This window comes from Ambystoma mexicanum, chromosome 7q (assembly GCF_040938575.1).
Source record: "Ambystoma mexicanum isolate Mex_15411 chromosome 7q, UKY_AmexF1_1, whole genome shotgun sequence".
Classification (NCBI taxonomy): Eukaryota; Metazoa; Chordata; class Amphibia; order Caudata; family Ambystomatidae; genus Ambystoma; species Ambystoma mexicanum.
In genome coordinates this window covers 180,265,716-180,293,662 of record NC_090941.1, presented here as the reverse complement: position 1 = coordinate 180,293,662, position 27,947 = coordinate 180,265,716, and the positions used below count along the sequence as shown (strand labels likewise).

Below are 27,947 nucleotides of genomic sequence, written 5' to 3'. Positions count from 1 at the left end.
GCAATACAGAAGTAATTTTATTTAGATCGGAGAAGAAAAATAGAGAGGAAGATACAAATATCACTCCACAGATCTTGGGTGTGAGTATCCCGTTCTCAAAGAAAGTGAAAAACCTCGGGTGTATCTGGCATCTGGCAATAAAATCTGGCCAGCGAAGCCCAGGTAGGGGCAAAAGTAAAAGCAGTATGTTATTCCCTGCGCCTGCTTAGGAATGTACTCCCCTTCTTAATACCTCAAGACTATCCAGTAGTGGCGGGAGCATTGGTAAATTCCCACCTTGACTACTGTAATAGTCTCATGACAGGGATCCCTGGGAAACAAATGCTATAACTACAGAGGGCCCAGAATGCGGCAGTCAGGCTAACGGCCCATCTGGGTAAAAGAGATCATGTGTCCAGAGCCAGGAAAGCATTGCACTGGCTGATGGTGTAGGATCGCATTAAATTTAAGGTGGCATGCCTGGTGTACAAGTGTTATCATAAACTTGCACCCCGATACTTAAATACCAGAATCCTCCACTACTACACATCCAGAGACCTCCGATCAGGAGATAAACTCCTGTATGTGTCCCGAGGACAAAACGCATCTTTAAAGGTGACAAGAGGTTCTCTGTGTTTGGGCCTAAGCTGTGGAACCAGCTGCCCTTTGGCATCTGCTCATGCACCACACTGGCAAGGTTCAGAAAATAACTGAAAACCTTCCTATTTAAATGAACATATTCGTTTAGGGCTACTTCAGGCTCCCACAGTGGTATATGGTGCGCGTAAGAAATTATTCAAACTCAAACTTGGTCCGTCGCTCTGCTCCAGTAGGTTCGCCTTCGACCCGGATGTTCTGCTCTTACTCATGTTCCACCTTGCTCAAAGTGTCTCTGTTCTGCCTTTTATCTTTGTGAGGAGAGATAATTGGTAACCTATGTATGCACTTAATGCCTGACCCGATTAGCGGGACCTGTCGAGTGCGCTGTATAAGAGTTAGTCTTGTTACTCTGTCAACCTCTTCCACGGCACAGTGTTTGTGTAAAAAGGGGCAGGGAATTGGGACATCAGAGAATCCTAAAAAAATAGAATGGGTTAGGTGTACAAAAAAGGGGTAAATACCACGTCATACCCTCGGCTGCCTCGCCCCCACTTCCTGAAGACTCCTTGCACTGGTCCACTCCCAGTGTCTGGATCCAAAGGGGGGGGGGTAGAGGAGGGAGGGGAGGGGAAGAGAGATCTCTTCCCCCCCCAAACACTGTCCCGGGTGAGAAACCCTTTTGTTTCACACAGCCCTCTGGATGTTTAGTTGCACTGAGCTTTGGAAGCACGGTATTGAGTAACAAGATGGGATTATCTTTTTCAATCACTTCTGTTAGGCCTACAATACGTAGCTTATTTCTTCTATTTGTGTTTTCAAGATTTTCTGATTATTTTTGTAGAGATTTGACTGGGCCTACTTTAATAGTTGCATACTCTGCATTGCTCACTTGTCGTTCCGTCTCAATCATTTATTTATTTAAATTATATTTCTTTTAAAACATTTCAAAGGAAGACCATTTATCGTCTAGCTGTTGTATTTTATCTTTAGTGGCCTCCAAGAAGGGCTTAAGGGCCCTGATTTCCTTTAGAATGGTCTGCTTGGCCGGATCCAGAGTATCTTCATATGGCGTGGGTGAGTCACATTTTTGTCTTTTCAGAGTATTAGTCGATGGGGGTGGTACTTCTTTGGCTTGAGCCTTTTTTGCCGGATTATTCAATTGACTAGTATGAATCACCAGGTTTCAGCACTTTGAAGATTATAAGGCCAAAAATAGGTATGCGGAGCAGTTTGACCAATATTATGCTGGTGTCCATATTTATATATAATTTAATGTGTATTCACTGTAAGGGTCTAAATGTTTGCTTATGACTTGAATAATGTGAATTGAGTCCAGAGTGCACACTGTATATTATTATTTAATTAAATAATGAGAGCCAAAATTAGGAAGTTGCTGCTAACAGTGACCCAGTCAAAACAACACCATCATATGTGTTTGATGTGGTGCTGTTTGGGTGTATTGCAAATACAACTCCTATTAATGAATTGTTTTTGCATTGCTGTATTTAATGATTAACCTTAAATTTGAAAAATAGTCCTTGAAATATAACGAGAGGTTTTTGTTGATGTATGGGTATGGGCTCAGTACCTTTTTGAAACGGAGAAATGTATTGAAAAAATAAGATTCCAGCAAAGAAAGTGCTACTATTGAAGAAGGAGACATTAACTCTTTAAAATAAGTTAGCAGGCTCTGTTGTGGAGAAATAGTGCCTCCTTGTTGCCACATATCACGTTGAGTCGAGTCCGGGCAGCTGACTGGAGACATCGGCTTCATTAATCACGGGACAGCGCCGCCCGAGGCCTCGCCTACGAACACCACCAGAATGCCTCAGAAAGCAGCCCAAGCGTCATCTGCGCCGTCACCACATACCACCAGGGATAAAGTAAGTGGAAATAAAGTAAATTAACTTTATAAAGTTAAGAAAAAATTGGGACGTATCAGCCGGGCATCCCACACGGTGCTTGGGCACAACCCCCACTCCCACCCCCCCAAATGACTTTGTTTCTATAAACTTTAAATTGCCCAATGGGCAATTGTCCCTAGATAAGGCTAATATTGGATATTTCCCAGTGGTGAGAAATCTAGGAGTGCACCTAGATGAACATCTTTCAATGATCAATCATGCAAATAAACATATCAGTGCGATAAGTTTTTACGTCATGACCTTAAGGCAAATTATGCAATATATATGGGAAGGGCACACAGCCAGTGTTGCCCAGGCAGATATAAGTTCAGGTTTGGACTATGGCAATTCGCTATTGCTAGCTGAACATAAATATAAATTGCAAATAATCAAAAATGCTGCGGCATGTGTTGTCGTTGGATTGCCTTCTAGTCCGCACATTTCCTCTGCCCTGAGAGAACTTCATTGGTTACCTGTGGCAAACAGAATTCGGTTCAAAGCACCGACATTCGTCTTCAAAGCTCTGCAAAGTTCTGGGCCAAGCTACCGTTGTAGAATATTTTGTCGGTATTTCCCTTCGTGGAACTTGCGTTTATTACATGCTGTGAAGATCTTTCCTAGTTCTTGCAGCCAAGCTTTAGAACGCTTTACCACCGGATATATGGAGCAGTCGCATCATCATAACTTTTATGAAGGGTTTGAAAATGTTTCTATTTCCATAACGTCTGTCCTCTTCACGCTGCATATTTCCGCTCCAGTCTTGAAACAGCTCTTTGATTCCTCTGCCATTAGCGCTGTGTAAGAGACTATAGACCATAAACCATTCACAACCCCCAGAGAAGGAGCCGTACGTTGGTGGGGTGGATTGCTGCGCAAAGCACCACTGGTGCCATCTTTGATAGACTGAAAACATGACCCCAGTGGTGATTCAGGTTACAACGGGGAGAGGAGATGAGGGCAACAGACATGGAGTGGCAATTTTTAAAGAAGCTTGTGATGTTTCTATTTCCATCTGTGGTGTGAGGGGGATGTTGATCGAGATGGGCAGATTCTTCTGTTCAAGCCTAAAAGGGCGTCCAACTGGTCTTGTTCTAAAATGCTGATAGCTGGCTTGCTTAGACAATCACGCACATATCTACATTTGATTTTAGTTAAGACAGGGCTAAAAATGTATGCGTGCCATTAGCTAATTGTAATGGACTCTTAGCAAGTAAGGCAGGTGTGCTGTATGTATGTGTAGAATTGAGGTGGTGAGTGACTTTTTAAGGCTGACTAGTAACTTGCAACTTGAAATGTTTATCCCGGAGTTAAGGTACAGTATTCATGATGCCTTCTAACCTGTTTGAGTGCATTAGTGGGGTTCCCTTGCAATGCAGGGGTGTGTCTCATCCCTAGACGATGTGTTTGTTGTGTATGCAGTACTTCTAATTCACATGTGTACATTTTATGACGCACAATAGACCCTTTGCTGCATTATGGACCCTTCATCTTTGTGAGCAACCGCCAGAGGCATTTATTTTACAGCAACCATGTCAGCTAAAAGACCCATCTTATTAGGAGGCAAAAATGATGCTTCTGGCTGCACAGCGTATTGAAGATTATCCTGGAGCAGGGAGTTGAGAGAGGGCAGCCTCCGAGGGAGGGAGGGGGAGGGGGGAGGGGAGAGGGAGAGGAGGACGGTCTCCATCTGTCACGATATTTTGGAGTGGTGCTCCAAATTCAATGTTATAGTGACTATAAATCTGGCTTTACACTGTCTCTTTACAGTCTTTAGAACAAGTGCTACATTAACTTATCCTCCCCCTTTTCCAGCAGGCCTCAGTCAGTTCACCCGAACTACCAACTCTGTCCAACTCAGATGTTCATATATTTTTTTCAAACCTTTTTTTTTTATACACATTCACAGGAATAAGTTGCATATCTTTATGCTGTTCAGGGGTTAAATGTGCTGTATACTGAACACGTTCACCAGAACATCATTAAACATTTGGAAAGAAAAAATGTACTCTCGGTAGTCTCCTCAAAAGTCAAAACATATATTTGGGCTTGAACCGCAAACCTTTCTTATGTAAGATCTTGAAGTTATTAAATATTCAGAGGATGCATAGCAATAATAAGTAATGATAAGTAAGGAACAAAATTAGTGTTTACTTTATATCGTGATAAAGTAAAATTGGTGGAGCTGATCGAAAACTGGTGGCACATTGACTGAGGGGTTACCCCAAATAACTGATTCACCTAGATTAATGTAGGGTTTCACCAGGATCGAACCGTAGTTGCCAATAGATTGTGGGACCATCAGGCAACTGCTCTCCTTCGGGGCCACCAACATTATGGGAGACAGCGCCTGAACGCCTGTGTGCTTGAAAGGGCATTGTCGTTCTCCTCACAGTATGTCAGCATGTAATGGACATAGGACCTCACCATTAAAGAAGGAAGTAGCTAGTGGCAAAATGGTAAATATCTCAAAAGGCTGTATCCAGTGCGTAACAGAGATGAAGTGGGGCCAAAATATTGGCAACATGTATGGCTGAGGTGGCCGTTTCAATTTCAATGCATTTTCTATTGAAGCTTTGTGTATAAATATCACTCTTGTTCAGTAGATGATTCCTTCCATCTTAAAGTGTCTCTAGTGGAGAGGGGGTTATTGAATTCTCTGAGACGGATTACTGGATGCAGTTTTGGTTACTCTTCTTCACTTTGAATATATTGCACATAAAAGGTGCTCTGTGAGAAGGGGGGGCTATTATGTGCTTCTGAGCTAGTTCGATATCTCGTGATTTCTCAATCTATCCTCCTCCCCCGCAAAAGAAAGCTGGGATGATGAGCCGGATTGCTGAGGGGTTCCGAAGCTTTGAGCAGTTTGCAGACAGTATGAGTCTAAAGAATTCCTTTTGCAAGCTGCTAAAAACTGCAACGCTTCCACCCACTGCTGTCTCTATTCGCTGGCACACAAAGTGCTTACATGTAGTGATAGTGGGGTGCTTCAGAGTTCCTCTTCATCCACTGCCAGGTCCTCTTGATGAGAAGGGGTTCAACTGTTTCTGTTCTTGCCAGTGTCTAAAGGCACAACAACGTCTGTGGAACTGCTCTTGGATCCATTGAACCGGCCAGGCAAACGATTCCTCCTCCTTCAACTGGCTTATGAACTTGCCCAGTTCCTTGACGAATGGTTCACCAAAGACCACACCATCTGCCTTCGGCTCTGACTCTAAAGATGCCAGATCCACTAGTTTGACATCTGTGTGCATGCTGATGCTGCTCCTCCTCTTCTCAGCCAAGAGGACACGATTGTGATGCCCAAGAAGCATACATTGTCCTTTGAGACCACACTGATTGGATAAGGGTAGGTACACTGCCTTGCCCGACTACGTGGTAAAGGCTGCTATGTCAGGATAATAATCTAAGTGCATGATTTAGCAAAGTGTTTACCTTGCCAGGCCTTCAGGCATCTGCCCTGGCCATTCTTGCCTCACTTTCGCCAATGGGGGTCAGACCATTTGGCCCTGATATATAGATAATCGTTTTCGGATCAAAACTGGCAATCTTTTTACCCTGGCCTCGCATATTTCAGTGTGCCATTCAAAACCTGTAGACCGCAACGCGTAGGGGATTTAACATCTGAAGTGCGTACACATCTGAAGAAACACTACAAATCGGGAACAGATGGGCACAGTCATTAATTCCATAGAGAACTATTATGTTTCTCGACTGCTTCATTTTACATTTTAATATAATAATCTATCATTCAAAAATGTGCTAAATGGGCCAGAAATATCTGTTGGGTGAAAATAAAAATCCACAAACGTTGACAGACCGCAGTGAAAGATTTAATATAAGACCAAATGAGGTAAAGAACACACAGAGGTGTATTGCAGAGCGCATGGTTCCTAATGTTTATATATCATGTATCCTGCGGCAGAACAATCTTTACTTGATCTTTTCTCACGTGACAAATCATGTTCCACAGGTTTTCTTCTTTTTATTCTAGGTATATTTGAAGACGTACGGAGAGCATGTAGGGTTCCGGATTTTCATGGATGCCACTCTTCTCTCCCTAACCAGAAAGGTGAGTACAACATTAGGTGATTCTACATTTCTTTTTATTTTCAGGTTTGCTGTGTAGTTTCTTTTCAAACCCTGTTTGTATGCTTCACCTCTACAGTTCAGCCAATATGTGAACCAAGAAATGCCATACGTGTCGTCATGGCTCTAGAGTAGTGAAATGCCAACCTGCTTTAGACCCCCCCAACACAGGCCAATACTCCCAAGAAAGAAAAATAGTAAGTAATCAGTACACATCGTTGTGACACTTTGACATCTGTGCTGCTCCAGGTGATGGCCACACCAGTTCCATGAGCAGCACCTTCCACAAAGAGGAAGTCTGTGCTGCCTGATGAGAAGATGTCTTATGTCATAAAAAGCAACTTTTTAATTAAAAGGAATGACTTGAGTGTTTTTTCCACATCCCACTGGTTAGTGGTGTAAAAGCTTTAATCCTCCATGGAAAACTGTATGTCCATCAGGTTAAACTAAAACTCAGTTGGTAATGTAGCAGAGCAGTCAGGCTTCAATCGTAGGAGGGGAATGGTTGGTACCACAGTACTATAAAGGGATCATGCATTGATTCTGCTTCTCTTGGACAGAAAGGACCTGAAATACAGCAGATAAAACAAACCTGCTGGAAGTAGGCTTATGTTCTGTAACCCGCCACAAAAGCAAAACAATCTAGACAGTACAAGTTAGAATCCCAGTACTGAGACTGATTAGGTGCCAGTTCAGATTAAGAAACATAACAAAAACAATGTCGCCTTTGCTAGTTACTAGAACGCCATTGTTTTTAGGCACTGAGTGCACTGCAGTGATTTATTATAGTTCAACCTACCATAATTGCTGTTACTTTCCAAAATTGCAGTCCAGGGCCCTATAGGGGAACCAAGAACAATTTCCCATGTCAGCTAATTACTTTAGCAAGTTATGTAGGAATTTAGACTTTCCAAAGGTTCTCCCATAGGAATCCATGGGTCCAAATCCCATAGGTCTACTGAGGCTCTGGGGAAAAGTAGGCTAAGTGTTCCTTTTATCCCACAATTGCAGTAGACGAGGCAACCAGCTGAAAGGAACCCCTTTAAAATAGATCCAACCTTCGAGAATCAACAGGCCAAGAAGTGTTTGCAGAGAGAAAGACCAAGCCCACACAAGTCAATGGAAATAAACAGTCAGGGGAGGGGGTATTGCATTGTTTTGCCAACATGATGTTTTTCAAAATAATTTTTACCGAAACAATTACTTTGGAAAAAAAAACGAATTGAAATAAATAAGGGGGGAGGTAAGTGGTTAAAAGCGTTGGGGGTGAGTTAGAGTAATAGCCTAGGGAAAGAAAGGATTGGGGGAAGGGGAACGCCTAAACATGTTTTTAAAACTCACGGTTTATCGAAGTAATTATTTCGAAAAGAAAATTACTTTGAAAGAAAACCTGTTGGCAAAGGGACATTGAACCGAGGGAGGGACTTGAAAACCCCACTACTCTGGACCGAGGGGGCCCTTGATGAACAAACCAAGGAATACATGAGGACCCTGGGGACAAGTACTGGATGTGGATGGTTCGGCCAAGGAACAGCAAGTTTGTGTGCCAAATTTAGGCCTGGCTAATAGTAGTTGGGTCCATTGAGTAGCAGGGACTTGAAACCAGGAAGGATCCAGACAGCCAAAATGTGAAATAAATCTGAGAGGGTGACTTGCAAGCACTAGCACCCACAAAGACTGGTAGTTCACCCAGCTTGGAAGATGGCCGGAAGCAAGTGAAGAGCCTCATATGGGATTCTACATGCAAGAACAGGAGCAGGGAGCCAGGACCCAGCCTGTATGGCCACCCACGGATCCTCAGCAGCCACCCATCTTTGCAGCAGCTTCCCAGGAGCTCCACTATAATCCTGACAAATGCTCAGGCTCTCCCAGTGATGGTAAATTCACACAAGGCCCAGCCTAGGCCAGGCACCCAATCACATTGCAGATGAGCACACAAAGGTTTTGGTTGGCGGACAATCTGTTTGGCCCTACAAACCACCAATCTCACTTAGAGGACTTTAAACTAGTCTACAGCAGTCTACACTCAACCTGATGGTGCTTTTGTGGACTCTGATGATCCTATGTCAGCAAATTGCCATTTTGGCCATGCCTTATGGCCCATGTAGACAAAGGAATGGCCAAAAACAAAACGGCCAAGAAAAGGGTGTAGAAAATGCATTCGTACCCCAACTACTACCTCATAGGTACATTGGGCTACTAATGTTGTAAGAGACTATGCTCCTGATGTAGCCAGACCTAAATCACAGCTGCCACCAGCCCACCCAGCAACACATTTGCAGGGTGATATAATCACCCTGGTATCCAAATGGAGTGCTTTAAAAGCATCCCTGCCCTTGTGGCCAGCTGGGTTCCTAAGGGCACACCAGAAAAGGCCTGCATTGGCAAAGATGCTTCAGTAGGCTAAAACAATACACAGTGAATCACCCAGTTTCAGCATCAGAATCATTAGCAAGCAAACAAAGTATTACACTGTTTTTTTTTTGCGTATGCTCTTTTCTAATGGATTGTGTCCTTCCACGGATTCCCCATCTTGGATATATCGATTTGCAGTCTCGGAAATGTATTGACCGCAGAGGATGCTGTGCAGCATCGATTCGATGTCCCTCGACAGTCACCATGCCTGCATCCGGCGGTCACCATGCCTACATCCGGCTTCCACCATGCTTGCAAAGTGACGTTGATCGGATAAATGGCACCCACTCCGCCAGTTGCCTTATTTCTGTTTTTCTGCATGCACAGCAGGCTCTCTGAATGGTTCGACTCGCCTCAGCGAATCTCTCAATTTAACTTCTGTTCAATAAAACTTCACAATGTCTACGCCAAAGACCGGCTTCAAGAAATGTGTAGACTGTGATTCGAAGATGTCGATCACTGATCTGCACAGGATTTGTTTCTGGTGCCTCAGCGAAGAACATAAGGTCGTCATTTGTGGCTCCTGCCAATTGATGACCAGCAAGGCCTTGAAGAAGAGAAGATACAAACTCACCCAAGGTCAGTCGGTCTCCAATTCTCTGTCTTCCACACCTTCGAAAAGGAAGTCCTTCGAAAGTAGATGCTTTACCGGAGAGAAGTCTCTCAAAAGGCCCAAGAAATTAACTTGACATTTACAGCAGTTAAGATCCAGGAGCGATTCCCATCACTCTTTCTCTGTCTAAAAAGAAGTTGAAGAAATGACGCCGTTGTCCTTGTCCTGTGACTTCTCGCCCGACAAACGCCTGGTCGTTTTCATGACCACTTCTGTGGCCGAAAGGGAAAAGTTCAGAGAAAAAATTGAGGTATTTTTGAAGGCGGTCCCTCCTGGTGCCGCGAAAGAGCCGAAAAAGGCTGTTGAGTCCACTGTGTCTTCCAAGAACGGAAGGGAATCCAGCAAAGCTTGAGTCTGAAGACCTCTGGGATGTCGTCTCGCGTAGCGTCAACTACAGAGACTTCATCAAAGCAAAATGCTTCTGTGACTTCCCCCTCGAAGGAGTCAAAAGACTTCTTGTCTACCTCGGAGAAAAGTTTAAAACCAAAATCTAAGACTGATTTCTTCAGATCTTTTGCGTTCATCTTTGAGGATGATGAGCAGGAAGATGACGTTGTACCCTTCGGTACAGTGTTTTGAAACTTCCAATGTTCCAGAAAAGTTGGTCTTGGACCATTCCTAGCTTGAAGACGTAGCCACTTGTCTGAAAGAAGCCAGAGATCTGTATACCTCTCCTGCGGTGCAATTTGTCTTTCTCAACATACTCTCACCCGAATGCGGCCTATAGAAGTAGCCGCCTGCACCACCAAACTCTGGTGAAGGGTGCCTGGAGTGGAAGTCTGGGTCAAGAGAAGGCCTCCACAACTTCACCAACCCCAGCAGTGGTAGCAGTGGTATCTGGTTTCTGACCGTTTTCTAGGATTTTATTCTAGTGATGCATGAAAGGTTTGCACCGGTGCCTTAGGAGGGCCTCTATCCAAAATGTCGATCGTGATATCCTGGGTAATGTCCTTAGCAGGACTCCTGCAACCCAGGTACTCAATTATCCCATTCATGACCATTCTACCTCAAAGGCCACAGCTTATCTGACCTTATCTGACCCCCTCTCCCTCCCCCTTCCCCAGATAGGGACGATAAGAAGTACAATGCAATGGCTAAGCGGGTATTCTCTGCTGGAAGCACAGAACTGAAAGCCATCAATGTATCTTGTGCTCTGGCGAAATATGATTATAGATTAGATGGTTTTAACAATCGTATCAGTGATGGCAAGAAGGATTCCCGCCAGTCCCTTCAGTCAGGCCTAGATGCGTCAGGATGTGTCAGCTGGGGTACGGGCTTGAGGGTGGTAATGAGATTGCGTGGTTATGCAAGTCTGGGTTTGCCCCCGACGTCCAATCATAGCTCCTGGACATGCCCTTCGATGGGTCCAACCTTTTTGGACCAAAGGTCAGACGACCGCTTGGAAAATCTACAAGGTACGAAGGCTGACATATTTAGTGGCAGTCAGCCGCAACAGCAACACCTGCCTACACAGGCTTGGAGAGGTTGTTCCTTTTGTTATTATACTTTTAGTCCAAGGGGAAGAGGACATGCTATCCAAAGAGAACAAAGGAGGTTCTCACGTGCCCCCAGAGGCGGTGGAAGGAAACCTTCTCAGGCATCCACCTTCCCACTGCCCTCTGCCAAAGCCCCAAAACCTCTCTCGGCACTTTGCTCACAGGACTCCTTTGGGAGCCAGTTTGACCCAGAATCTGAAAAATGGCATTGTTACTTCAGATGCATGGGCACTGCAGACAGTGGCCCAAGGGCGCTGTCTCCCATTTCTACAAAGGTCCCCAGATTGTCCCCCCAACCAAACAATCTCTTCGCAAAACCAGACTGCTCCTTCTACAGGAGATTCTTTCGGAGAAAGGTGCAGTGGAAAGGGAACCAGTAGCGTAACAATGCCATGGTTGGTACTCCACCTATTCTCTGGTTCCCAAGAAAGGCAGAGGACTGCAACCTATCTTGGACCGGAGACGCTTGAACAAGTTCCTCAGGAAGGACAGGTTCAAGATGGTCACTTATTCACAGATCCTCCAGGCCCTTCAGCTCTAGGATTGGAGGGTGTTACTCTATCTTCAGGATGCTTACTTTCATGTGCCTGTACATCACAAGCACAAAACGTACCTGCAAGGCAAAGTTTGTATGCAATACCCTCTGGGACCACTACACACAACTAGGACTACAGGTGTAAGCAAAACCAGCCTTTGGTATAAGTCTGTACCACACAGTTTTTGGTAGTGAGCTGAGCAGTCAGGCTTATCTCAAGAGGGAATGTGAGCTTGTAAGGGTGTTACACAGAGGTCTATAATTATAAGTATTCAGATAGACACTTATACTGAAGGTTTCTTGATAAAACACTTATTCATTTATTACACAGTCCGTTAGAAAACATTGACTAAAAGGAGGCAATCAATATCACACAAAAATATACTACAGTACTTCACACTATCAGGTTCTGAGACATTTAAACTACTTTGAAGGAGGAGCAAAATGGCATTCAGAGCATTTAAAGTAGGAGCAAAAAGGCATAAGAGAATAAAACTAATAATAGTTACTCTTAAACATTGCAAATAGTTTGAGTTCACCAGAGGAGTTGATTCAATGCAATAGGTAGGCCAAAGTCAATGGACAAGAGTCTTGTATAAGTAAAAACGGTTCTGGTAGTAAAACGGAAAAGTCTTTGCCACGGTTCTCAGAAGTAGTTCATAGAAGAAAGGCTCTTATGTCGGGTCACAAGCTGACTAGGCCTGCAAGCTGGCAAAGTTGTACGCACTTTAGCAGTGAGGGTTAAGTTCTCTCGTCGGGTTTTCACAGTACCTTATATTGAAGAAAAAGATGCAGCTGAAGACTTCTGTTCCTGACAGTTCCTGCGGATCTCGCTGTTCCTCAGTTGTGGGGACAAGAGAGAGGATGTTGGGGGACTCCTGCACTGCGCAGGACTGGTCACAAAGCTGGCAAACTGGCAAATCTTCGATTCCGGGAGCTGTCTTCAAGCACACAAATTGGTGTGCTTCTCCCTGGCTATTCGATTTCCTGCAGCACTCTGAGGAAAATACAACCTGCTCTGAGAATGGTGTCCAGGTGGCTTACAATTTAATTGGTCCCACCAACTCAAAGAGAGACGTCGTCCTTGAAGGGCTTCTCTGTCGAGATGAACCTGGCGATTCGGACCTGCAGCAGGACTTCACTGGGCAAACCAACGATCCAGGAGTTGCAGCAGCTGTCCTCTTCCAGCTCGTCTTCGGTTCTTTCGTTCCAGTGGTCGACTCTGCCTTCCAAGCCAAGAGACTGGCCTTTTAAACCTTTTTTACCCCCATTAATTCCAGCATAGCTGCCACTCACCCAGCAGGGTGGCTGTCTTTGCCGGACAGTCAGCCAGCCAAACACGCCAGAGTCCATTTGGGTCTCCTACGAGACTGAGCACAGGGAGTTTTGGGCACCTCGCCCACTTCCTGCCCACACCATACACTCGGGCGCCAGAGGCGGTCTACAGTCCTGAAGCCAACCAAAGGCGTAGGAACAAAGGGACCAACCCTGGTTTGGCGCGCAGAGATGAACTCTAGAAGGACCTTTCCAAAATGAAATGGCGAAAAAAAAGACCGGGACCTGTTTAAACAAAGGGGGCTCAGACGCCATCTTGAAAAACATGGCTCCCGTGATTTTTGGCTACCGGTGTTCGCGGTCGGGACAAATCATGGTAGTTGGTTGTAACACCACTGCCACCAGCCATTTCGATAGGAAAGGGTAGCAATTGACTGCTACATGAGTTTCTAGACATGGGGGGGATACTTTCTTTTTTGCGATACTTAGCCCATCGGGGGGCTGCAAGTGGCTACTGTCGGGGGATACCTGCCAGCATTATCTATTTCTAAACGCATGCCAGAACAAGGCTTTTACTTTCGGATGCTGATTGTCCTAAAATTCCTCAAACGACTGTCAAATAATTTCCCATGGGTCCCTTTTCTGGTTCCATTCTAGGATTTGAATCTGGGACTAACTTTTTAAATGGGAGCTGTATTTGAACTTCTCCAGTCTTATTCTCTCAAGTTATTAACTCTGCAAGCCATCTTTTTGGTGCCATCACTTCTGCGCGCAGATAGCTACAAGTTCTGTCATGCAAACCACCATTTACTTTATTCTAAACGGAGAACGTAGTTTTGAGGGTTCGTCTCTCTTCCCTTCCCAAGGTGGTGTCTAAATTCCATCTGACACAGAAAATAACGTTACCAGCTTTTTATCTACCTCCCCACCCTACCTTGATCTGCAAAGGGCTCTTAGTTTCAACATTTCTAGGATGGCAAATGTCAGGTAAGGTGATCAATTATTCATTTGTTATAACAGTCACAGGCTAGTCCAAGTCGTGGCAAACAAACCTTATCACGTTGGGTCATTTTATGTATTTCGGAGTGCTAGTCCATTGTGGGAAAAGGTGTTTCAGTGCAGCACATTTGCAATGCCGCAACTTGGACCTCACTCCACACTTCCTCAAAGCATTACTGCTTGGACACTGTCGGGCCAGGATGCTCGATATGGAAGAAGGGTTCTGCACAATATCACTCTATAGTAAGGAAAATTATTCAAAAATCCACCTCTCCCACCTCCTTTGACAAAACTGCTCTTGAAGTCTATCTAAGATGAGGAATCTATGGGAGGAGACCATCCATTGGAAGAAGAAATTACTTACCTGTGGTAATGTTCTTTCTATATATTCCTCCCATGGATTCCTCATTGCCCTCCCAGCCTACCCCTCTGGCTGTGGGTACATTTCCTTAATACTTTTTCAAATCCCATGCTGGATTATTTAATCCTCAAGTCGTCTGTGCAGAAAGAGTGAAAAACAGAGGTAAGGGACGTGCAGTGCATGTTATTTATACCATCATCGAGGTTGTGTCTGGATGCGAGAATGGTAAGCGTCGGAACATCGCCTTTATGCCGCTCAGCACCCTCTTCTGTCAAGGTTTCTGAGACTGCAAAACAGGATATGGATATATCTAAGATGAGGAATCCGTCCGAGGAACTTCCACTAGAAAGAACATTACCAGGAGTAAGTAATTTGTTCTTCTCTTTGTTGTAAAGCTCCACCTATTCACGTCTATGTAGGATAGTTTTCCTAGCGGTTTCAAGTCATAACATTGATCGCATTTACTGCGCAGTTCTCTCCCGCTCAGTAAATGCATCAAGTGCCCTCCATTTGCCGCCTGTTTCTGTCCCGGCCCTCTTCCTCAATGGGGGTTGGTCACCCCCACACACTATTCAAATGCTGACTAATGAGAGTGGGGGGGCACAAATCTCCATCCCCACCCCAAAGAACACCTTGCTAACCCGGCACCTCTCCCTGGTTCACGGCACATGTGGGACGTAACGTTCCTGCCCTCCCCCTTCCCACCAAACTACCCTCCCACTACCCCACCCCAGCACACAACCTCCCCCTGATGCATGGTACTTTGCTGAGCTGGGGGTGTATTGGCACTGCAAAGACATGCCACATTAATATCAGCAGTATAGCCCGGCATCTGATAGTCAGTATTCCCCTTTTAGCGGGTATTCACAAATGGAGGACCTTGTGCTGTTTCTTTGGAGTACCACTTTTCAAATGTTCTAAACTCATGTTTGATGCTTTGTTTACCGGACAACATTTGATACAATATTTGTGGACAGTTGGCGGGAGGGTGGGGGGGTTTAGTTAATTTCCTCAGTTCACCAATGCTTGTGTTAAAGCTTTGAGAAACTTTTGTCTGGTCTTTGCTTGCTGTGTGCAGTGTCCTATTATTTAGATGTTTGTTACTTAACCAGAAATAGAGGCTAAGTGTGCTAGTAACGGAAACCATCTGGAGAACAATTGGGTCCAATAAACTTATTCTAAGAAGCCTTACTCCCGTTAGCATAAGCTTGTGTTATCAGTCGAGGGTGTTCTGTTTTTGGCAAATGTCTGATGCCTTGTGCTCTGTTGGAACTTGCTTTTTTTATAGAACCAACTACTGTCCACATATGCAATGACTGCTCCTTTTTAGGTAAATGTGAAACATGAAAACTTCATTGCGCATTGATGCTTCTTTAGAAACATAAATGCTTCCTTTTGAATAAGTCTTCACCACGTATTATGTGAACCTTGCTCTCTGTACGCTACTTTACCATCCCAAAGAAAACCTTGATTCTATGCCTCTGTTTCTGCAAGACCAGAGCTTTCAAGTGATGAACAGGGATGCATTTGGGATAGTGTCTATTAGCGTCTCCAACAAACACCCTTTAACATGCCGTGGTCCTGATTCTGCTATCACTGTTTCTATTAAAAAGGTTATGTTATCTCCTTATCATCTAGGGTCATCCGTTTGTACTGTTCTGTCTCCAAATGATCACTCTTCCGATGTGTCTGAATTCTCTCTTGTGCTTGATAAACATTGGTCTCTTAATGGATGAAAACTGAGACAAAATACCTAAACGATGTGGTTCTGCCATTTACCATTCAAACAAAACTAAAATCTTTCTACAAAATAGCCTTCGCCAGTCTTGAAACTTTCTCTTTGTGACCCACACAGAGCCCGGATTGCTTTTTATTAGACATGCATATTTAATTGAACCCCCGCTGCTCATATTTATGTTCTGAAATTCATCTTTCCAGAACTTTATTTTCATGTTGGGTGCTTGTAGTGGTTTCTCTGAAGGAATATCAAAATCTATTTTCCAGACTAGTGCTGGTTCACAGTTCTGCTGCCAAACGTGTTACCTAATACCAATAGGCTATGGACTCTGGATCACTTTAACCACAGCAGACTGAGGAACTGTACATGCCAGGCAGGGAACGGTAAATGGGGGATCCCAGAGAGCTCCTCCAGTCTGCCAAAAGCAAGCCAGAGAGTTATAGACCAAAGATGTTTCATACAGATAGCTGCACAGAATCCATAGCTGAGTTGGAAAGCTCACGTGCAAGATTGTCCAGCCTGCTCAGGAGAGGCAAATATACACTGTTTATGGTCTGTGATTCCATGTGCTGAAGGAGGAGTCCCAGCGTGACTCCCGAGTGTCAAAGTGTCAGCCTACACTATGAAGCAAAACATATGGCAGAGATGGGCGCATGGGGGGGATTGGGTGTTTGTGCTGTACATGAAGTTGTGAACTGTATTATTCGGTTACAAAAACACAATCTGTCAGAGGTGTACCTGTTCCACATAAAATTCCCTGGCAGCTCACTTCGTCAGGCAACACCCGTGACACACAAGCCTGTCCTCAACATGGCTGACACAGACTAAACAAGTTGAAAACGCCACACACCTGGCGTTAAGGAGGGAAGAGCGTTACCAACCAGAAGAGGTGGGCTCAAGCAACTTTAGCCAATCTGGTCCAGAAAATACCAGGAAGGAAAAGGCCATCTAATCAGAGCCATTATTACCCCAATCATCATATTACTCGCATTTATAAAAAAGGCAACAATTTTCCCCTTGCTTGGAGGGGAGAGAGTGATGTTCCTGACTGGTGTTACTGAGAGAGGAGAGAGCAGTGAAGGAGGTGGTGGCGGGGAGAGTGTGGGAGAAGGTGGGGGGAGGAAATGGGTAGATGCAATGAGAGGGGGAAAAGGGAAGTTAGGAATGGAAGGGAGGCAGGCTATTAGAAGGCGGGTTTGAGGAGGATGAAAATGTGGGGAGAGGATGTCTATGAAGAGTGTGAGGCAGAAGAGGTTGTAAGGGCAGAGAAGGGTAAGAGCAAACGGTAGTGTGTGTTTAAGGGTCTGAAATGTGAGGCGGACAACTTTTGGATGATTTCCCAAAATACGCCATTTTGATTTAATCAAACACCTCACTATCCCTACCCTGACGTCGATTTCCCTGCCTGTTATGAACAAAAGGAAACACTCTAACTAAGGATATCTAGCCCTTACACTGGAGCATAAAATACACAAAAGAATAAAAGGCAATTCACAATAAACATTAACAATGGTATTTCTCATATATTCAGTCTCTCTTTATAACCTCTCCTTCCCCAGGTTTCAAGTTAAGTTCAGTTCCAATGTTCAACATAAAGAAGCAAGGAATTCCGGGTTTGCAACAAAGTTCCAACTCAGTTATGGACTCCTTCACTTTGTCAAAAGAAAATATCGTTAAACAATGTTCAACCAACAGAAAGAGGTCTTCTTCCTGGAATAATAATGACCACTTCATCAAATATCATCAATGATGTTCTGGGCCACAATGCTTCTCCACAAATTAGCAATGTCATAGAAGAAATGCAAGTCCTTGTCAGATTCAAAGAAACACAACAACTGGCAAGGTATAAGAAACACAGCCTCTTAGTAGCACTTTTAAAGTCTCTCTTTATAGCTTTATGAATCAAAGTTTATATATTTGTCATGGCGACTTCACAGCACCACTACTTCCTACCAGGTGAACTTCTGTAAGGATTCACCATGCAGGTCTATTCGCCTGCCCCATAGTGTTCCACATTCAATTGGGCTTCTAAAGTTTAAATCTACTGACAACAAAATGATTTATCACAGCTTCAACAGTCTGCAACTTTGTGACTTTGAACCACTTTTCAGAAAAGACAAGATCCACTTTAGTGACCCTCAACACTTGCAAGTAAGAAAATCACTCCTGAACAATCTCTTTGTCAAATGGGTAGCCTCTTTGTCACTCTTGCCTTTCTGCCAGAACAACAACAAAAATTGCCCTTAAGGATGTAATTTTACCTTTCCTCCTTATGGCTTTAGTAATGTGAGTTATACCAATTTTTAGGGAAGATTTACATTCAGCAGGCTTCATCTTTTACAACCTTGCACTCGTCTCTTTGCTCTCTGCCCACCAAAGCAGCTTAATGGTACGCCTGTTAGTCTCTCTTGGCTGAAGACAAAGCTTGCACAACTCTTGGCTTGGGCAATGCGTGTGCTCTCTTGGCCTGAGGACAATGCTTGCACAATGCTTGGCTTTGAGAAAATACTTGGTTCACTCTTAGCTTGGGCAATGCCCGTTTCACTCCTGGCTTGGGCAAGGCTTGTTCCCTTCAATTTTCAGTTACTTAACTTCATTACTACATCATCTTCAGCAGCTTCTTAATGGACTTGTCGGTTAACCTTTACCTCAGTTATTTGTAAGCACACAACCAGTCTCATCTGTTTCAGAGGGTTTATGATTCAATTAATGTGGTTACGAATGTTTTACTCTTACGTGAGTACTATGGAAGAAGTTTACCCACACGCAAGTGCTACTTTTGTAACTTCCCATTGTCCGACAATCAACGGTCGGTTTATTATTCTGCTTGGCTACAGTTGCCTGTTTTGTTCTCACAAGGGTTCAGAATGCTCTGAAACACTCACCGGCTTCTGTCTTGCTCCCTTTACCTGTTACAGGACTTGAAGTGGTTCTGGCTTTGTTTGGACACACACCCTTACTCGACAAAGGCATCTTCATCCCACGGAGTGCCTCTTGCTTCTGGGACCCTCGGCTGTATGTCAACTTTTAGCCACGATCTCCGGCGCGCTTCCTGCTGCGTAATCTCTGCAATCGGATTCACATGGGGGAAAAGCAGTCTTCCTTCATGCGTTCTGTTGCACAGCCTCTGCACTTCAGATTTATGGGGAACAGGACCCTCTCAGGAAAGGCAGCTGGCATCTGTTTGGTCAAAGTCCCAGCGTCCCTTCTTTCCACCAACATCTGCTTGGATTGCCAACAACATGCTCCTGCTTTGCTGCTGCTGCTATTCCAGCTTCAACTCCATATAGTGGCCTGCACCTAAGGGGGCCTTTTAAGCCTCCCTGCTCCGTTTGGGTGTGGGTCACTATGCTTAACATGCTGGCCGCTTCTGCAACATTGCTCTTGGGCCCTCTTCCTCATCCCAGTACTTGAGAGGGGGTGGGGGGATTATAGGACTTGTAGTTCCAACCAACAGAATTGGGTTTTCTTAACAGCTTTTTATTTTTAAATGCAGATTTTTCTCTTAAATGCATTTTGCGTCGGAGAAGGTAGTTCACTTAAGCTATTATTATAGGTTTCCTGTCACTGTACCTGTGGGAATAAGGGGTATTTTTTTTAAACATATTTTTATTATTTTCAAATACAGGAATACAACTGATAACGTTCCCCCAAATCCCCGCTCCCTCCCCTGGAAGATCTTCTGATAGTCTCTGCATTTCCTGGGAATGTCTATGATCTGAAGATGTCTGATATTCTAATGTTGTGTGGGCACCATTGCTCCATGTAGTCTGATTGCAGGTAGTCCTGAACCTCTCCCCATTCTTTTGTGAAGGCCTCTTTTGATCCCTGTATGGTGTATGTGAGCTTTTCCATGGTCAGTTGTGACCATACCTTTTATAGCCATCTGGAAAGATCTGTCATTTCCGTCTTTACTTCTGACCAGAAGCCTTTGATCCCCCGGCAGTCCCACCAGATGTGCTTCCACATGCCCACCTCAGTGCATCCTCTCCAGCATGTGTTAGGTGTCTGGCGTAAAGTGCCATTGGGTAACCATTTTTAGCTACATTTCTCTTTTTTGGACTGATTGGGTCATTTTTGGAATGGTGTTCCAGAGGCCTGCCCATGGCTGTTTGTGGATATCCTCCCCCAGTGTCTTCGTCCACTTGACCATGTAGGCCCATTTGACGACTTCTTCTTGGGTGTTGATGAAGCTATATAGAGAGGAGACCAGCTTTCTTGACCCCGAGTTGGTTATTAGGTATTTTTCGAATGGGGTGAGGTCTCTTGTGGCAGCCGCTTTGACGTCTGTAGTCGCAAGCCAATGCCTGAGCTGTTCATATTTGAACCTGTCTGACTCTTCTAGATTTAGGAGTGTTTTGCATTCATTGAAAGTTCTTATTTCTTCGTCTTGAAACATTTCCCCTATTTTTGTGCATCCCGCGGCTTCCCATTTTTCATAGGTTCCCCGTTCCATTCCCGGTGGAAATTGGGGGTTCCAGGAGATGGGTGTGAAGGGGCCTTGCACCGTGGTCATGGTGCACCTCCGTGTTTGTTCATCCCAGGCCTCCAGGGTGGTTTTCATGATTTCACTGGTACGGAAGTTAGGATGCCTGTGTTGTTTTGATTTCCATAGGGTTTCCTCCAAGGGGGATCTGGCTACCGCCCGATCTTGTGTCACCCATACTGTTTGTTGGTTGTCTCCCAGCCATAACCTCAGGACCCATAATTGTGCTGCCTGATGGTATTTGCGGAAATGTGGCAGGGACATTCCCCCCGCCCTGGTCGGAGCCGTGAGGGTCGCTCTGGCAATTCTTGGGGGTTTCTTGTTTCATATATAGGTTGCGATCGCTTTGGATAGTGCTTTAAAGAATGATTTGGGGACCTTGATTGGGAGTGCCTGAAATAAGTAAAGTATTCTCGGAAGGATGTTCATTTTTACTGCCTGGATTTTGCGCCACCATGAGACCATTAGGGGGCTCCAGCGCTCCAGATCCCTTTTTACCCGTTCCAGGATTTGGGGATAGTTCGTGTATAGTGCTTCTATCTTATGTGTCAGGATTATGCCCAGATCTTTAATTCCTTTTTCTGCTATTTTTAGATCTAGTGTTGCTGCTATTCTCCTGCCAGGAGTAAAATCTCTGATTTTTTTTCTAATTTATTTTGAGGCCCGAGATTGCCCCGAATGTCTCCAGTTCTCTAATTGCCATTATTAGTGTCCTCCCCGGGTCTGCTAGGGACAGCAGCATATCGTCTGCATACGCTTTTACTTTGAGTTGTGAGCCTGCCATTTCTATCCCCATTATGTGGGCTGACACCCGAATTCTGATTAGGAGTGGTTCTAGAAAAATGGCATAGAGAAGGGGGGGGGGGGGAGCAGGCATTCCTGTTTGGTACCCCTTATCTCCACTTTGTCGGTGACCTTGCCATTTATGGCTATTCTGATTGTTGGGGAGTTGTAATTAGCTTTTACCATATTTATATATTGGTCCCCAAATCCCATGCACTTTAGTGTTTTGAAAAGAATTGACCACTTTACCTGGTCAAAAGCCTTTTCGGCGTCGAGTGAAAGGAGGGCTGCCGGGGTGTGTGTGTAAACCCTGTTTTTTCCACTAGATGTATTATTCTTCTCAAATTATCGTGTGTTTGTCTCCCTGGAATAAATCCTGATTGGTCGGTGTTTATTAAGCTGGGCACTAGTGGGGATAGCCTTGTTGCCAGAATTTTGGTGTATATCTTGGCGTCCAGGTTAATCGGTGCTTTGGGGCGGTAGGAGCTGGAGAGGGATGGGTCTTTCGTTGCTTTATGGAATGCCAACACCTTTGCTTCATTCATTGACAGGGTCACGTTTCCACTTTTTTTGAAGGAGTTTAAGAGTCTCGTCAAGACAGGGATGAGTAGGTCTGCATATTTTTTATAGATTGGGGCGGTGAAGCCGTCCGGGCCGGGTGCTTTGTTATTTGGAAGTCCAGCTATTGCCTTCTTTACTTTTTCTTCGCTGATCGGGTTCTCTAATGCTTTTCTGTCTTCTGGGATTTTGGGGATGGGGAGAGATTGTAGGTACATGTCTTGGGCGCTTTCATTCGAGTGATCTGTCGCATATAGTTTTTGATAGAATTCTCGGAAGGCCTTCCCTATGTCCCGAGTTCGTGTTTGGGTTTCTCCTTGTGAGTCTCGAATGCTCGTGATGGTCGTTGATTTTTGTTTTTCTCGTAGCTGTCTCGCTAGATATCTGTCTGCCTTGTTGGCTTTTATATAGAGTCGTTGTTTAAGGTATTGGAGGGATTTCTATGCCTCTTTGGTGCGGAGCATTTCCAATTGCCCATGGACGTGTCTTAGGGCCTTCTTGAGGCTTCTGGAGGGATGGGATAGTACCTTTTCTTGTGTGTCTGTTTTTTTCGAGTTCTTTTTCCCAGGAGTATCTCTGGGTTTCTTTGGTGGCCTTCAGTGCTATCATATGTCCACGGATTACCGCTTTGAATGCCTCCCAGGCAGTGCCCAATGGGACATCCCCAGTGTCGTTTTGTACAAAATAATCTGTATTCTTCTCCCTTATCACTTCCCCCAGTATCGGGTCTATGAGAATATCCTTTGGGAGCTTCCAGTGCCATACCCCTCCCCCCCTTCCCTGGAGTCGTCACTTCCAGCCATAGCGGGGCATGGTCTGATAGTGATATCGTGCCTGCTTCTATTCCTTGAATTTTGCCCATGAGGCCCACCGACACCCAGAAATAGTCTATTGTTGACATTGTGTTATATACGTGCGAGAAGTATGTGTAACCCTTCTGCTGGCCCTTTAGTTCCCTCCACACATCACAAAGTGCCAACTGGCCCATTTTTTGCTTGCGGTGTTTGGAGGGTACACCCTGGCTTATGGGACCCCCCGTGCTCCTATCTGTTTGATGATGCCATGCTATGTTTAGGTCTCCCCCTAAAATCACTTCGCCCTTTGCAAAGCCCTCAAGCTTCTCCAATGCATCTCGAAGGAAGCCATCTTGACCTGCGTTGGGCGGATATATTGTAGCTACGGTTAGGCGGCATCCCTCAATTTGACATTGACAAATGAGAGCCTCCCCTCCTTATCAGTTAGCCTGTCTGTTAGGACTACGTCCGCTCCCTCTTTTATTGCCATCAGCACCCCTGCCCTTTTATCATTGGCATTTGCTTGCGCCCAGATCTTGTACCCCCTGAGATGTACCTTCTGTTTGTTCTGAGGTTTTATGTGGGTTTCTTGGAGTAGGAGAATGTTCGCCTTTTCCCTCTTTAGCATGGTCTCTACTTTTCTTCCTCTTCACCGGGGAGTTCAGGCACCTTATATTATATGTTAGGATTCTAAGTTTCCCTATTTTGAAGTGGCTCGTAGTGGATATTTATGATTCCCTGAGATATGAGCTCCTTTCTTCTTCCGGAGTATTCACTCTCCCCTTCCCGCCCTGTTCCCCCAACTCCCCCCCCCCCCAACTTTAAACTTTGAAACGTATAACTTCCTGAGGTGGGCCCGGGTAACTAAGGTTGCCAGGACGTTGAGCCTATCACTCCCGGCCCTCAATGAACTCGGTATAACCGTTGCGGGGGTTCCTATACCCCGCATTTCCTCAGTCCTCTCTGAGCGTCAGATCCTAGGTCTCCTTGCCGGGCCGCCGATTTGTAGATTCCCCGAATATTCTTGAATGAATGATTCTCTACCCGTTTTGCTTCTTCTTTCGTCGTACTTCTTCCCAGCCTCTCGGCCTTTTGTGGTATCCTCCGTTTGATTTGTTGGCCAGTCCTTCCGCCCCTTCTGTTTGTATGTCCATTATGTGAAGGCCTTTGTTGCATGTCGTCACTCGTCTCTGTTTGCCTTCCTAGGTGAACAGGAGGCCGAACGGGAATGTCCACTTGTCTCGTATTTCCTTCGCCACCAGTTCCTTGACTGGTGGTGCCATATCTCTTCTTTTCTGTAAAGTCACCGAGGCCAGATCTTGGTAGAGATCGATATCCGTCCCATTCATCCTAATGTGGTCCAATTGTCGGGCCCTCTTTAAGCATCTCTTGGTCTTTCCCCTGGCGCCCCAGTTCTTTTCGGGCCCACTCTGTGAACCCTGTCGATCCCTATGACAGCTGCTTCTTGCTCCTCCAGAATGTCTCTGAACACTTCCTGGACCGCACTTTTGAGGTCCTTATCGAGTACCGACTTCGCCATGTTCTTTATTCGGATGTTGGATCTACGGGACCAATTTTCTAGGTCTTCGCACTGGATCTCTAGGTTGTGGGTCAGCTGCACCAGGTGTTCCTGAGTCTCGCTATATTGCCGTGCTTCATCTTCTAGGTTCTGGACGATTCTCTCTATCGTGTCTGTCCTCTCTTCTAATTTGGCCACATCCATCCTTACTACTTGGACTGCCTGCTTCATTTCATTTCTCATTGTGCTGAATTGGTCCTGGACCGTGGTCATGAACTTGTCCTGTAACTCCACGAACTCATGAGTGCATATCATCCCTTGATGGAGGTGGTTGGCACGAGTTGGGGTGGCCGCGGTCTCCTGAGCGGGGTCTTCCTGTGCCCTTCCTCTGGTATGGACCTGGGGTTCTGCCGACCACATTTGAACCAAGTTTGCATCTTGCTTAGATGACTGTAGGCTCGGGAGTGTAGTACCTCCCTTCCCCTTTGCTTTAGACATGGCCTCCCAGGGGTTACTCCTCCTTCAGGTTGGGGTGGGGGTGAGGCGCCTTGTGCTTCTTCCCGGGCGTTCCTTCTGCTTATTGCCCCTCTGGACCGCCACCAAGTTAGGGTGGGGTTGTTGGGGGGAGGCAATTGTTTTGGGGGTGCTTGCTGTGCTGGCCCCACCTGTGTGAGGTCTCCTTTGGATGTTCTGGGTGGTTGTCGCCAGTCCCCCCCCCTCCGCTCCATTGAGGGCTTTGTTTTTTAGGGGGGGTGTTCCTTTATTCCCCTTCCGCCCCTCCCCCTCTCTCCGCAGCCCAGATGGGCAATGCGGGCCCCCGAGGGGAGATTTTGCGTTCTGTGGGTGTCCTCTGGGGGTTAATTGCCACCAATGTCAATTGCTGGGGGGGGGCTCACCTTAGTGCCTCCAGGCGACTGATGGCGTGTGTGGAGTCTGGCTCCGGCGCTCTGCTCTCCTTAACGCCGGGCCTAGCATGGTCTCTTCGGTTCCCCCGCCCCTCCGCTGCTCGTCTCTCCGGAGGGCCAGCCGTATGGGGAGGCACGCTGCCGCCGCTCTGAGCAAAGGCTCCAGGCCACACACTTCTGCAGCCCCGGGAGCTCTGCTATGCCGTGGGTGCTGCCGTGGCCTCCGGCGTCCTCCAGTGTCCTCCAGTGGGTCCCGTAGGGGGGAGGGGTGGCAGCGTCTCCTCTTCTCCCATCCACCGCGTCTCCCGAACACTGCAGCTGCAGGGGTCGGCACTCGCCTGCTGGATGTGTCGGGTGCTGGGCCCGTGAAACAATTGAGTATTTTTAAACAGAATTGCTTATTATGTCCTTCTTTATCATGGTTCTTGCCACGGCCCGGGTGGAGAGACACCTAGACACGTCTCACTGTCCCAGCGGCCATCTTGAAGTGGGATTAAGGGGTATTTTTGACGTTGGAAGTCTCAACAAGTATTTCCTTCCTTGGGATATTTAAAGATGTCATACTAGCTTTACCCACATCAACAGGTTTAATGTGTGATTCAGACACATCATAACGTCAATAAGCCTTTATATGTCTTGGTACCTTTTTAAAAGTTCCTTCCCTTTTTGAGGTAAATACTGTTTTATCCCACAGGATCTCCTCACCAACCTGGGCCTTATCTCCTCCCAGGTGATCCTCCCGCAGTACATCACCCCGAAGGTCAGGATCAGGAAGTGTCTGCCTTTCACTGGCTACCTGGGGCAGAGTTTTAGTGACAGATCCACGGGATTCATCACATGGGATTAGGATAGAGGAGGAAAGTAAGAGGGTGATGAAAAGGGTAGACTCTGAGGAGGATGAGTATAAGCAAGCAAGAAAGGGAAAAGTGGGGAGGGAAGGGAAAGCGGGGAAGGGATGGGAAAGAGGAAAATGAGCAAGCTTGCCATCAGCATGATCCAAGACCCTAGAGTTGGTATCCATCTGCAGGGGAGGTCATCCTGTAACGATTCACTCGGGCTGAGGTGAAATGCCTACCGGAATAGTCCTATGCAGGGAAAGCCAAGCCTAAATGAGACCCTTGGGACAGTACTGGGAACTACACACCTGCCCATTCCAGACACCGGAGGGCATGAGGGGTCAATTAACCACAAAGACTATCAACTGTCCCAGGATTCAGTGCAACCAAGACTCCAATGCTGAACTACGAACAGGGGTCCAGAGGACTAGACTTCACCACAATAAAAAGTGCATTGCATGAGACTTCAAATGACTTTTGTGTACACTGTCCTTGTGATTTCATCCAGGTAACCTTGCTGTTTAGACTAGGTCCTGCAATTGTTAGACTCTGCACACTTCTAGCATAGGGAATGCCCTGTTTTAGTTTCCCCCATCCTGATGCCAGTTTGCTGATGGGAAGCTCTGGTCTTTCATTGTAGAGAAAGCTTTCATTTCCATTGGAGTTCTCACAACTCATCCTTAACATTGTGAGTGTTCCGGTCGCCAACCCGGAAAAAGAGACTGGGTTGTAGGGAGCCTTTATAATTTTGCAATACTCAACTCTTTTGCCCACAGGGCTTGCTAGTGTATTCCTAGAGAGGTGCAACTTCCTTTTTGTGTATAACATAAAGCTATGTTGTGTACTCAAAATTCCACTATGTAGTAAATTCTGTTTGTCCATCTTTGTGACAACTACTCAGTTAGCCTAAGTGCTCAAGCAGCTACAGTGGCTGCGGATTGTTGACTCATAAGCATCCTGTCATTGAGATGCAAAGCCAATGCCAGGCTATTTAATGGATATGGTCTACCAGGGAAATCTGCACTTTAAAGTTTTTTTTTTTCAAGTAGTACATTGTAAAGTTTTGGAGGTCAGTCCTCACTGGTAGGAGCAAGTAGCCTACAGAACTTCCTCCTTATTGCAGAAGGTGACGAAGTTTTAATTATTCATAGATATAATAACATTCACCTAATTTGAAAGGCAGTTGATAAGGCATCAAATGAACACACACACGTGTATCTCATGTTTAGACCAAATTGTTAAGTTATCAGTACTTGTATAGTGCACCGTCACCAACGGAATTGGTCCCCAGGTGCTCTGGCGGATCTGTAAACAGGAAGGGTGGGGTAGGGTTAGTCGGGAAGAGGGGAGAAGGAGGGTGGGAGAAGTAGTGTGCTGTTGGCAGCTTCAGCTCAGTATACACAGAGTGCTGGGCTTTGGTGCTAGTATCGGATCGGGCGAGGGCCTCGGGTGCTGTAGGGTGAAGTTTGTGTTGTTGATGCAGTGAGGTAAAGTGTGTGCGGATTTCTGGGAGAGAGATGGTTGTGTGGTTTTGTGTGGGTTTAAGTATGCAGAAGATTAAGGGTTGGGTTAGTGGGGTCTGTATCCTGATTAAGGTACTTATGGTTCCGTTAGAGTTGTATACCAGTGGGTTGGGATGTTGCTGGTTCCTCGTGGGCCTATTCACTTTGGTGGTGTTGCACTGATCCAACTGTAACCTATTGAGTATAGTTTGGATTGGTGGGTGTGTCTGAACCTAATCTTCAGGTGAGGGACTGGGTGGGTGATATCTATTCTTAGATGTTCTAGTATGACCCTGGTGGGTTAAGGTTTTGAATGGTTCAGGGTCGGGGTTGTGTTGATGTGTCGTCCTAGTGGATCCGTCTAGGTGAGCCTGTGTGTTCAGACGTTCATATCCTTCTGTCCGGACAGGTTCTTTTCTGCGGGGTGAACATCCTTGGGACTGTTTAGTTGTAGTTTTGTGTGGTGGGGCTGCAAGTGATTTCAATCCGGCACTCCAACTAAGTCAACGCCTAGTATGGGATGCCCAATGGAAACCCTTATTTATATATTTTTATGTCAAAGT

At 45.7% G+C, this 27,947-nt stretch overlaps 1 protein-coding gene across 2 annotated transcripts in view; it reads left to right on the top strand.

Moving 5' to 3' along the window:
* Positions 1-27,947, top strand: part of POGLUT2 (protein O-glucosyltransferase 2) — a 637,125-nt gene that overhangs the window by 237,931 nt on the left and 371,247 nt on the right. For both annotated transcript variants that reach the window (XM_069639036.1, XM_069639037.1), the window contains one exon: positions 6,475-6,552. In XM_069639036.1, coding sequence (XP_069495137.1) covers positions 6,475-6,552 — 78 coding nt within the window. The remainder of the gene's footprint in view (positions 1-6,474; positions 6,553-27,947) is intronic.